This window comes from Tiliqua scincoides, chromosome 5 (genome assembly GCF_035046505.1).
Source record: "Tiliqua scincoides isolate rTilSci1 chromosome 5, rTilSci1.hap2, whole genome shotgun sequence".
Classification (NCBI taxonomy): Eukaryota; Metazoa; Chordata; class Lepidosauria; order Squamata; family Scincidae; genus Tiliqua; species Tiliqua scincoides.
Genome location: NC_089825.1, coordinates 118,427,574 through 118,440,238, shown reverse-complemented (window position 1 = coordinate 118,440,238; position 12,665 = coordinate 118,427,574). Strand labels below are relative to the sequence as shown.

Sequence of the window (12,665 nt, the reverse complement as noted above, 5' to 3'; positions counted from 1 at the left end):
AGACATGGTTCCAGACAATAGGAATTTTTCCTGTCTTGTTGCTGTTTGGTTTGGCAGCTCCCACCTCTTGTAAAATTAAAAAAAAATATTCTGCATTTAGCTTCAGTATCTTGGACCATCTGTTGCTTCCTAAAGCTTTATCTCCTAGTACAAAAAGAGCCAGCTCTAGGTTTTGGTGGTTATTGGGCAAGAGGCTCTTGGCGAGGCCCCAGACCCTATTTTGCCATGAGACATGCTCCCCAATGCCCTTGAGAATGTGTGAAGCACCCTGTTTTGTTTCTGTGTAAACCGCTGAGATTAGGGCAAAGACTTTCCAGAGAAAGGCTGTTACTTTCAGGCAGCAGTTCATATCATGCTGTTGAATGCCAAAGCAGCTGAGCAGAAAAAATATGTGCATTTCAGAAAAAGGAAGCAAAAAGACAAAATGGGAGGACTGCGGGCTACATGTGCTGACTACCCCCAAGCTATGGAAGCTACTGGCCAAGTGCCAGCCAGGTGACTGGTAAGCAGAAGGGAGTGAGCAGTCTGTCTCTTGCTTCCTTTTGCCTAGGACCCAGCATACGGTGCAGGAAAATAGGGGTTGGCTGACAGGCCCCAGTAAATGCCCAACGCACTCATGTTTGATGCTGTCGTGTTCCTGAAGACGCAGTCCTGACAGCGTAAATCTTGGAAATGTTCTAGCACAACACCATATCCCTGAGGCAGTAACACCCCTTCAGGGCTGAGGGCAGCAGTGGTGCTGGATGATCCAGCAAGGGCAAATGGGAATGCTATAAGCAGCCTAGTGTAGGCTTGCTGCCAGGCTCCCAGCAATCTGGCGCAAGCACTGCTATACCCCAATATATTGAGCCTCCCTTCAAAATTCCTTATCCACATCCGTATACACATACACAAATGCATTTCATTCAGATTACAAGCTGTAGCAAACTGTGAGAACAGCAGTGAAGATGGTTCCACATCCCACACAAGGGTGTGGGGCACATCAGCTCCACTCCACCCGCCCTTCCTGCTTTGAAAAAGAAAGGCAGGTGAGAAACCCAGAGAGGAAATTATTTTCTCTTCTGAAATCTGTTTGCCACATTTGGAAACAAAGAAAGCAACAGCAACAAATATACGCAGACTGAATCATTTCTTACTCATCCACCACACGGCTCTTTAGGTTGCAATCCTATATACTTATAGGGAGTAGGTCCCACAGAACTCAGTGGTGACTTACACAAGAACATAAGAAGAGTCCTGCTGGATCAGGCCAAAGGCCCATCTACTTCAGTTTCCTGTATCTCATAGTGGCCCACCGCAGATGCCTCCGGGAACACTCAAGACATGATGATACTCAGTCCTGTTGACACTCCCTTGCGTCTGGTGTTCAGAGATAGGCTACTCCCAGAGGTTGCATAGGCTCATCATGACTTGTAACCTGTGATGGACTTCTACTTTTTGACATCTGAGTAAACATAAAGAGGATTGTACTAGCCATCACCTAACAGTTTAATAACCTAGGTAGTCCCACCTGCTATGTCACATGGGGTTATTAACCATTTTTGCCCCACCCACAGGTGTACACATTTAGTCCTTGTTGCATATATGCAACATTAGGCAGAAACGGCTTTTAACTCTTTGGCACGGTTTATAAATGAATACAAATTTTAAAATTGTGGGGAGAGGGAAGAGGAGGTGAGCTTATAGGCACAAAGACCAATTGATACTTTAAAAAGATGTATTGACTGTAAACAGCAATATGGGGGCTTGTGTTTGGCACAGGAACCCTATGGAGAGGGAACTACTGAAGCCCCAGTACCCTACCCAAGGTGATTCACATGCCCCCCCCCCCAACACAGCCATGCTGCTGCTTTAGTTTCTTTCACTGTTTCAAAGTATTTTGTGCCCAACAATGGCTTAGCTAGTGGGGGTGCAGAGCACTAAGGCCCCGATCCTAACCTACTTTCCAGCACTGGCATAGCTGTGCCAGTGGGGCATGTGCTGCATCCTGCAGTTGGGGGGCAGTCACAGAGGTCTCCTCAAGGTAAGGCAATGTTTGTTCAATTCCCTTGGAGCTGCACTGCTGGAAAGTGGGTTAGGATCGTGCCCTAAGTTTTGCAGGGAGCCTCCCGGCAGTGTGCAAGGGACCCCTCCCCCGGGAGGAGCTGGGGGCAAGAGGGAGTTGAGGCTGGGAAGGGTGAAGCCTGCACCCTGCACCACTTGGTGCTTTGCACCCCCTCCAGCTGCGCCACCGCCCCCTCCCGCGGGCGACATCCGCCGCTTCCTGATCGTGGCGCAACGACGCCCATCCGTCCGACTTTCGGGGAAACGAAACCAAAAGGCAACCGAAGGGGTTTGGCGGGCAGCAGCCCAAAATTCTGCTGGAGCCGCGGCAGCCGCATCATGCCGGGACGCTCCGGACTCCTGCCCTGGCTGCTGCTGCTGCCGCCGCCTGCGTGTAAGTGGCACAACGGCCCGCTGCGCTGCCGCCACCTGGGCTGCCCTGGCCAGCTGGGGCCAGGAGGGCTCTGGCGGCAAACCCGGCGCGCCTTCGGGGCAAGAGGGGCTCTGCTGAGGAGGACGCCGGAGCCCGCCCGGCTGCCCCCTGCCCAGGCGGCGACCAAGGCTTCCAGGCGTGGGGGAGGCTTTCCCAGTGGCTGGTCCCGAAAGTAGGAGGCTCGCTTGCGGGGCGGGGAGGGGGAGCAGCTCCAAAAGCGCGCGCTTCGCCTGGAACCCTTTGCGCTTTGCGAACGCCGCCTTCACGCTGGCCAGGCAGACCCAGGGCCGGTCCTTGCAGGAGCCTCAAGCGGGGAAGGACACCACCCCCCACTCCTCCTCCTAGAACTGGAAAAGGCGGGGGGCTGCTGCTGAGGTGGAGGAGAGTGTCACGTGGCCCCAGCCACCTCTCTCCTCCACACTTCTGGGTTGGTGCCGCCCTTTTCCAGTCCAGGGAGTGGGAGGAGCAGAGGCGAATGCATCCCCAAGTCACAGGGAGGCAGGTGAGGCAGAGCCTCCCCACTGGAGTCCTTCGAAGAGCACCACAGCCCTGTACGACAGGTGAGGCAGAGCCTCCCCATTGGAGTCCTTCAAAAAGTGCCACCGCCCTGTGAAGCGCACAAGCACTCACAACTCTGCACATGGGTTGTGAGTGCTTGTGCACATCACATGGTGGCGGTGCTCTTCGAAGGACTCCAATGGGGAGGCTCTGATTCTCCTGTCTCACAGGGTGCCTCACACAGCTTTTCAAAGGACTCCAGTGGGGAGGCTCTGCCTCACCTGCCTCCTCACCCACCACACTTCCATGCCAGGTAAGGGGGCAGCATTTACCACACTGCCTCAGTAGCTTGGAGTCTTGGGCCCACCCCAAGAAGCCCCATTCATGATCTTGGTGCACTGTCTGCCTGAATTTTTCTTTCCTATTAGCTAATACATTTGCATGAATGGAACAGTAAAACTATTTTTATGCTATTGTCAAAACTATTATGTCATAACAGGTGCTTCCTTTCATTTTAAGAACAATTGAAATGTTTGACACTCCCCGTATCCTGTACCCCAGCCACTGACATGGTCTACTACTGCCTCTAAATCCAGCATTGGAGATGTGGCGGAGATGAAGCCTGCATTTTTATTTAATAGGCATATATCTCACTTTTCATAAAATTCAGGGTGGTTTGCAAAAGAAGTGCCAACACAGTAAAGCAAAATAAGATGACAATTCAGTAAAAGAAGATCATTAATAAATCTAATAAAATAACAGCCAGAATAAAAATTCATCATAGAGAGAACACATAAATCTTCAGGTAATTCCTGAATATGGCAAATGGGGGGGGGGGGTCAGCCCAATTAATCCCTCTTGGAAAGGAGCTCTGCAGGAGAGGGCCGCCTCAAAAAAAAAAAAAAGCATAGGTGACATTGGAGAAGGCCCCCAATCAAGCAGTTTGGCCCCTTGTCACCTTCCCACTTCCATGGTAACTTGAAGGAAAAGCATTTTTCTCCTACTGAGGTGGCAATTCTATCCATACTTACATGGGAGAAAGCCACATTGACTATGATGGGACTTACGTTTGAGTAGATAGTCTTAGGCTTGGGCTCTTAGGCTGCAATCTTCTCTACACTTACCTGGGAGTATGCCCCATTGGCTATAATGGGACTTATTTCTAAGTAGATGTGCATAAGACTGAACTCTTCGAATGCTTTTCCTATTTCTTATGCTTTAAAAAAGTCTATCTAATTTTTCTGTCTATAGTATGTAAAGAGCAAATCCCCATAGGCTCACTTCCATTAATGTTTAGGATGAGAGCAAAATAAACCATAAATTTTCAGTATATTTTAAATAAATAAATTTTCAGTTTATTATGTGGAGCAAGATGCCCCCATTCCCCAGTTCACTTTGTCCATTCCACCCTAACTTTTTAATGGTGCTGCCATTACAAGAATACTCTGTCCATGATCACCTGCATTTCAGCCAGTAACAAAAACTCTGTGACCTGGAACCCTTGGCCATTAGCATCTGAGTTATGAGGGCAGCTGGGGTTATTTGGTGGTGAAGGAAGTGTGTCCTTTGTTTATCCCAAGGCACATCCTTTTTTATACTTGCATTACAATTTAGAACACTTCCGCCCTTCTAAATGAGATCATGGGCCGAGTCCTGGCTAAGGTTAAGTGTGGTTCATTTGTCCACTTGCTCCCATATTAAAAGTATCTGGTATGAACCCTCAGGTACTCTATAGAGATCCTGTTCCATCTTGACCAGCCATCAGAGAAGTGAGTTTGTGGGTGGCAATGCAGGACAGGGCCTTGCTTAAGGCCACCAAGTGAATTCATGGTGGGGAGAACCTGATTCATAGCTCACTCTTAACCACTGCATTATGCCATGAAACCATGGATGGACAGGAGGTCTTTCAGTGCAAACTTGTATAGTGCAGTACTTGTTTACTCAAAAGTAAGTCTCACTGTGTTCAGTGGGGTTTACTCTCAAGTCCATATCCCATTTAGGGTAAACAAAAAATGATCATTTACTTAAGGTCATTACTTTTTTCTTTTACTGTAAATAGCACACAGGTGAAGCATGAAATTGGGATAGAAACTGTGATAGGAGCTAAGAAATAAAAGGCCCCCACAGTGACTTTGTAATGTTTCCTATGATTCCCACCCATGGTATTTAAAGAACAAAGGAGAGGACAAAAAGTATCAAATTAATGTATTCTTCTTAACATTCTTCATCAGTCCTTTATTTAAACAGGTTTCAAGTATACACCGGTGTTTGTGCACAGGACTACAGGGAACAGGACTATAGTTCCCAAATGCCGTGACACGTAGAGGGATTTAAAATGGGTTTAAGTCACCTAGATCTGCTCTTGTTAGAGTCTCACTTTTGCCTTCCTAGCTGTAATGCTTCTGGGTATCTTGGTCCTCTTCAGGGGCAGCTCTGATCGTCTCTGTACCTTCCTCCCCAATCCGTGCTCCGCCGGGCTCTGATGTACGGCTGCCTTGCAACATCTCAGACTCTTCTGGTCCCCTGAGCCTTTCACACCTGGCTGTCATGTGGAAGATTGGCGAGAAAATTGTTGCTCAATATGAAGATAACTTCAAGCCATTTAGACAAGGAGCGGTGATGTCAAAGGAGCAGCTGCTGAAAGGCGATGCCTCTCTCCTCCTCCAGGATGTACAGGATAGCGATGCTTCTCTTTATTCTTGTTTTGTTATCCATATGCCTAATAGAGGAGAGGGGAGTGTGGAGTTGAAAGTGGAAGGTAAGGAAAGCATTGGAACCCAGGGGTGAGGCTCATACATTCCTACCTGCCTCTAGAGGCATAAAAAGAAGCTGGGGCACATGCCCTGGGTGCTGTGATGGGGAGGATGCAATTTTTTTCCTCTGCCAGCTACTCTCTCCTCAACATACATCATAAATTAGATTTTGGGGACAAGCGCTGCTGAATGTCTCATTGTTCGGAGAAGTTGGTTCCATGTGGATGAGGAGCAGTGTTTTTTCTGTGTGACTCGGAAGATGCGAAATGGCCTCCTAGGGAAGGCTGCCTTGCTACTGTTACCTAAGACAGGAGGTGGGGGAAAATCCTCCTGTTCAGCTAGTATTTTCATGGTACCTAAATGAAGGTATCAAGTGAACCAACCCAACCCAAAGCCTTAAGCTGCAGTCTCTCTATCGACTTCAACAAGTAGTAGGTCAGGACTCAGTGGGAGGACTATGCAAGTGTCAGAGGGCTTCAAGTGTATCCCCAGAAGATGAGATCTTCTAAATCTCATTTCTACCTCCAGCTCCCCCACACCTAACTCTCAGCTCTACAAAGGTGCAGCTGGCCGAGGTGAGTGCTGTGACATGCACCATGTCCGGGTTTTATCCGAGCAGCATTTCTGTGGAATGGCTGCGAAATGATGTGGTGGATAAAGGCCCTGAATCGCCCCTTTCTCAGAGAACAGATGATGGCCTTTTCAATGCATATAGCATCCTTCAGCTCAAGCCACTACTTGCTGATGTGGGTGCCAACTTCTCGTGCCGTGTCCATCACCAAGCCCTGGATGGCCTGCTCCAAAAAGACTTTCAGCTACAAGTGCAAGGTGAGTGAGATGCTTTCTGGAGGACACCAGATTTCACCCTCTGTCTCCCCCTTTCCCATACTAACCAATAATCTCTTCTCTTTCTCCCCAAAATTTATGAATCCTCCCTGGGTCACAACTCCCTTACTGAGCTCTTATCACAACCTGTTCTTCTCTCTTAAAAACTCAGGAGACCTGATCCTTGCTAGTCTAATTTAGGCTAGACCTTTGATCTAACCTGCTAGTTTATACAAAGATTCTGGATTAAACAGAAGACTTGAAGGTCCATTTTACCTAACAGCCAGAAACTTCTAAGATGCTCCCAAGCAGGGCAGGATAGCTCTAAACCTGCCAACATTGTTTGTCCCTGTTTGTTCCATAATTGAATCTTTCAGCCTCATTTCTACACTTCAAAGCAGCTGGAAGGGGCAGGTAATTTGACCAGGAAATCGGCATTGGTAGAGGTGTGGGGGTGGCAGAGGAGTACCTTTCCTCACTTTGCAGTTTTCGAAGTCAAAATCCCCCCTTCAAATGCTGTTATCAGAAGCTCCTGGAGATAAAGGAAAGATATGAATAGGTGTATCTGACATTTTCTCCCAACAGCACTAATAGCACCTTCTGGGAAGGAGAAGGATTTGATAAGAAAAAATCTATAGGGCAGGAGTCTCCAAACCCCAGACTGAAGGCCAGATGTGGCTCACAGCCAGCCTCTATCCCGCCTGCAGACAGCCTCTGATCTCTTGAGAGCCTCTGCCCAGTTGACCAAACACAACCAGAGTTGTGCTTGTGGGGTTGCGGGGATGGGAGTCCATTTAAGTGTGTGCTTTATTTCTTGGGCTGTGTTGGTGCTTGGAGAAATCCTGGACATTTGAGCACATTCATTCATTCAAGTTCCATCTCCGATGTATTTATTTAAATTTTATATTTAATTTTTTTTCCAGCCCTCGACAGTGTGCCAGATATTTGATGTGGCCCTTTGGCTGAAAAGTTTAGAGACCCCTGCTATAGGGGAAAGGGATGAACCCCACTCTGTGTGTTCCCAGCCTAAATGTCATGGATGGAAAACACCCTTGGGCAGCCATCCAAAACATACTTTGTAGAGAATAAGGCCCACTAAACACAGGGGGCTGCTTCTGAACATCCATGCTTAAGACTGGGCTGTTAGAGACCTTGAATTGTCATCAGGAGTTGACACCCTACTTCAAGGTCCAGGTGAAAACTGGAGCCATGAAATAAAAAGAAAAATAATCTCAGCTTGAACATCTGGTATTAAACTAAAATCTACCACTGGTAATTATGTTCTATGGGTGCCAGTAAGGGTATCTCTTGAATCTCCTGAATGTCTACGGTGAATGCCTTGGCATTGTCTGTTAAAGTGGAAACCAGTTCAGTTTGATAGCAAATGTGCCAATAAAGATTGTTCTGCGATTCCATCTTTTGGTGGCTGTGAGCTGTGGAATTCAGAAGCTGTAGGTACTTTGCCTTTATGTCTCGCAGCGTCTCTTCTAGTGGCTGTCACCAGATCTGCAGGGAGCCTGCCTGAGCTTTGCACATCCCACTGTGGTGCAGTATCAGCATGGAAGTCCTTAAACTTGTGTCTTCTTTCCTGCAGCTCGCCCAGTCATTCAGGATCTCATAGTGTTAGAAGAGAGGAACCTGAGTGCGGCCAGATGCCTTGTGAGTGGGTTTTACCCCCCCAAAATTAAAGTGCAGTGGCTACGAAATGGGAATCCACAGGAGACGATGCAGTCTGAACCACGGCAGATGCCTAATGGGACATTCACTATTAAAAGTAGCATCATACAGCCAGAGACTGATCCTACAGCCAGCTATGTCTGCCAGGTATTTCATGAAAGTTTGGCTGACCCACTGAAGCTAACAGCCCATTGGCATCCAAAAGGTGAGAGTGAAAAGATGATCTGCCCCACCTCCCCGACCTCTCAGAGTACAGAGAAGAAACTGACCTGCCAAGAGTCTCAGCCCGCACTTACTCCTACATCTTCAACAGGCTCTTCTCCCTCACCAGAGCGCTCCAAGTTGTGTGTCCATCCATATGTGATTGGATTAGCAATTGCATTGATTGTTTCAGTGATTGTCTTGGCAGCTGGAATCTTATGCTATAAAACTCGAGGTGAGTTGGTACTTATGAGAACTGGCAGTAGTATTATTTGTCTAGTGCAGGGGTGTCCAAAGTTTTTGGCAGGAGGGCCACATCGTCTCTGTCGGGGGGCGGGGGAAAAAAGAATTAATTGACATTTAAAATTTGAATAAATTTACATACGTTTACATCAAATGAATATATTAAAGATGAACTTATATGAATGAATGACGATCTTGCAATAGCTCAAGGCCTATAAAAAGCCTTGCACAAAGCAAGGCCAGCCTTTCCTTTGCTGCCGCTACTGCATCACAGACATGAAACAGCAAGCAGTGGAGGGAGCCCTTATCCCACAGCTCATGTGAGAGGTCATTCGCCCTCATGCTGAGAGCAGTTGCGTTGGGCCAATGTGGGCTCCAGAGGGCCAGAGGCTCATTGGAGACTGGGAGTTCCCTGAGGGCCGCATTGAGAGGCCTCAAGAGCCACAAGTGGCCCCAGGGCCGGGGTTTGGGCACCCCTGGTCTAGTGCTATCAGTGTCCAGGGCATTTTACATAGCATGAAGAGGTAGGTCCCCAGCAGTGTCTGTTCTAGTGGCTGTCTGCTGGTATTCTTTTGCATCTTTTTAGATTGTGAGCCCTTTTGGGACAGGGAGCCAATTAGTTATTTGATTTTTCTCTGTAAACCGCTTTGTGAACTTTTAGTTGAAAAGCGGTATATAAATACTGTTAATAATAATAATAGGTCCCTGCCCTGAGAGGCTTACAATCTAGGTGTTTACACAAAGGAGACTACAGAATGAAGGAAGAGCCCACTCCTAATGGGCCATAGCACCGGCACTGAGCTCCAGCACTGGCTCTGGGTGTTGTAAATGTACCATTTTATGACGCCCTTGGAGGAAGGACCAGTGGCACCGGGCCAGCACCAGTCAGCACTGGGTCCAGCGCTGGGAGAACGCTGCCCGGAGCAAGGTAAGTGCTCCAGGCGGCGATACTGGTTTTGGGCGGGTGGGGGGCATTCCAGGGCAGGGGTTGGAACCAGCCCAGGATGGGGGTCGGATTGGCAGAGCCTTTCTCCACTGGATCCTATCCTCTGTGTTGGACTGGAAAGCCCAAAGATGAACAGGTTCTTTCATCTGCACCGGCAAAATAGCCGGCACAACTAAAGTCCCCTTCCCCTGAGGAGACCTCCTGCGGCTTCCTGGTGCCCATGAGATACAGCGGTCACCATTTTGGTGCCGCTGTTCCTCTGGGTGCTGGGAAGCTTAAGGTTGGGCTGCTCATCAGATGCTCTCCATTTCCGATCCGTAAACATTGCAGAAGGGAACAGGGACTACAGCATGGGGCCTAAGAAAGGGATTTGAAGAAAGCAAGGAAACATCTTGCACATGAACTGGGAGGCAGTCTGATGCATAAATGGTAGGAAGGAAGGACAGGGTTCTCTGAGAGAGAAGAGTGGGCAGGAGAGTAGACCCAGCAAGAAAGAGAGGCTGAAATGTGAGGTGTATGAGTTTGGATAGCAGTTCTGGGGCACCTGCTTATTTTTTTTTTTTAATTCCTCCCTTTGCAGGAAAGCAGAAGAAGAGCAGTGGTTCTGAGAAAGAAAATTTAAATGATTCTACAACGCCGTTATAATGAACTAGGGGACCAATCCAATTTTCCAGTACCAGTGCAGCTGCAATGCAGCCCCAAGGTTTCCGTACCTTGAGGAGGCCTCCATGATGTTCCCCCCCCCCACTGCAGGATGCAGCGCATGCTTCATTGGGATGGCTGCATCGGCGGTAGAAGATTTTAGAGGATTGGGCCCTCAATCACTAACATCAGTGCAAGGAAGATTGATCTGAGTCAAGGCAATGTTAAACCACTGAGGGCACAATCCCAACCAGGTCTACTTAGAAGTAAGTCCTGTTTTGTTCAGTGGGGCTTACTGTCAGGAAAATGTGGTTAGGATTGCAGCCTGAATCAAATCACGCCTCTCATTTTGCAGTTTTTTAATCTCTTGAACAAGCATACACACTCTTCAGCATTTGGTATAACCATGAAAAGACACTGATTTGTTACACAATTAAGCCAGTATACAATACCACCTGAGGGCCACACAACCCAAGAACTTTGGACATACCATACCATGTACATTGCAGAATGAAGTCTGCTAGAGGCAAGAGACATGTTTTTGTTTGGTTTTCTCTGCACTCATGGAAAAACAGTGGTGAACAAAAATCCTCTTTAGAGGCCCTCCATCACAGGTGAGGTGGGTAGCAACTGAGGGGACAATCTCCTTGATTGGCGTGAGAGAACCAGGATCATTCCATCCAGGAAGCTGATTGAGGCAGTCCCCTCAAGCAGCAGATTTGCAGGATATGCCCACCCACTTACCTCCACTGTTCCTGCTCCTCTTGCTTGGGAAACAGTGGAAGCGGAAGTGTGGAGGAGAAAGGTCTCGATGCTCTAGCCCAGGGGTCTGCAAACTTTTTGGCCAGAGGTGCCGCTTCAAATATCTGGTGTGGTGTTGAGGGCCGGAAAAAAAAATTAAATATAAAATTTGAATAAATGAATGGATGGGTTCATTCTTTCAACCTCTCTGGCCTTCAGAACACCCTCCAGGCACAATCAGAGCACAGTTCTGGTCTTGTTCAGTTGAGTGGGCCAGAGGCTTTCAAGGGACAAGAGGTTGGCCGCGGGCCACAAAGAGGCTTGCTGCGGGCCGCATTTGGACCCGGGGCCGGGGTTTGGAGACCTAGCCTGCCATTCACCTCTCCTCCACACTTCCTTTTCTACTCTGCCTCCATTTTCCAGTCGGGGGTGGTGGACGAGGAGGATTGTGAAAAAAGCGCTGATATGACTTCTCTGCAAGGAGATTGACCATTAGAGACATAAGCTGATGTCATTTCAGAGCCAAGTGGTTACGTTCTCATTTTTTAGGCCTTCTTAATTGTTCGTAAAGTGTCTCTGTTGCCACAAATATAAGCTTTTCTTTGTCAATATCTCTATTCCAGTGATTTTCAACCTTTTTCATCTCACGGCCCACTGACAAGTCATTAAAATTGTTAAGGAACACAATGAGTTTTTGCTAATTGACACAGCACACCGCACTGCCAGTGAGGGGCTCATATCCCCCAATTTTTCTATTAATAAATACCCTTTCCCCAAACTCCTGCAGCACACCTGTGGAACATTTGTGGCACGTTGGTTGAAAAAGCTGCTCTATTTGCTGGAGCTTCTAATAAGCTTGTTTTGTTTTGCTCTTTTATCTGCTGCGAATTTTTTATTCTTTTTTAGTGTTTGGTGTTGCTTTGATTTTCCTGTCTGGCTGCCATGTAACTTGATTTTATATCTCATGTTTTGTATCTTTTTGTATAAATAAACATTATGAATTTTGCAAATATGCAAATATGACTTGCATTTTTTGTAAATATGCAAGTCAATAAATAAAGTTTGGCCAACCCAGGTCTTTTACCATCACAGCTAAATGAGTTGAACTTGCCTCTAGCCATGGCAGAGACAAGGTCATAGCCAGCCTTCCTCACTAGTTGGGATTGTCACATTTCTGTAGTGTAGTGGTGGATCCCAAACCTGGGAATCTCACTGGGTGACCTTGGGCCAGTCACTCACGATTCTCAGCTGCACCTATCTCACAGGGTTGTTGTAGGTCTAAAATGGTGGTGCCCAATCCTATCCAACTTTCCAGTGCCGATGCTGCAGCAATGCAGCCCCAAAGAAAGGGAACAAACATTCCCTTACCTGGAGGAGGCCCCTGTGATTCCCCCCTACCACAGGATGCAGTGATGTCCCATTGTCACAACTGCACCAGCACTGGAAAGTTGGATAGGATTTGGCCGTGACACTACCTAGAGACTCCTGATTTATCCCTTCTTCTCTTCCTGGGTCCTAGTATGGAGAAATGCGTTATCAGGTGCATATTAAACAGCCCAGCCAGGGAGCTGCACAGAATCTTGTTAATAATCCAGGAGCTGCCTGCAGTGTGGCTCTTCAATATGTAAGGTTGTACAACAGGCTGCAGGCAACCTGGTGCCAG

General features: G+C 47.8%; 1 protein-coding gene across 2 annotated transcripts; it reads left to right on the top strand.

Annotated features, from left to right (window-relative positions):
- Window positions 1-2,302: 2,302 nt before the first annotated feature.
- LOC136654060 (programmed cell death 1 ligand 2-like) lies at window positions 2,303-12,040 on the top strand. Of its 2 annotated transcripts, XM_066630922.1 has the most exons (6): window positions 2,303-2,437; window positions 5,400-5,732; window positions 6,256-6,555; window positions 8,147-8,434; window positions 8,543-8,665; window positions 10,200-12,040. In XM_066630922.1, the coding sequence occupies exons 1-6, from the start codon at window positions 2,383-2,385 to the stop codon at window positions 10,262-10,264; spliced, it is 1,164 nt and encodes a 387-aa protein (XP_066487019.1). In that variant the 5' UTR covers window positions 2,303-2,382; the 3' UTR covers window positions 10,265-12,040. The 2 variants fall into 2 exon arrangements, with proteins under 2 accessions (XP_066487019.1, XP_066487018.1); XM_066630921.1 differs by having other exon boundaries at window positions 8,147-8,665; window positions 10,200-12,029.
- The last annotated feature ends 625 nt before the right edge of the window (window positions 12,041-12,665 follow it).

Coding starts and splice junctions, on each gene's coding strand:
- LOC136654060 (XM_066630921.1), top strand. CDS start 2,383: ATGCCGGGACGCTCCGGACTCCTGCCCTGGCTGCTGCTGCTGCCGCCG. Junction 2,438..5,399: donor GCTGCTGCCGCCGCCTGCGT/GTAAGTGGCACA, acceptor GGTCCTCTTCAG/GGGCAGCTCTGATCGTCTCT. Junction 6,556..8,146: donor CTTTCAGCTACAAGTGCAAG/GTGAGTGAGATG, acceptor TCTTTCCTGCAG/CTCGCCCAGTCATTCAGGAT.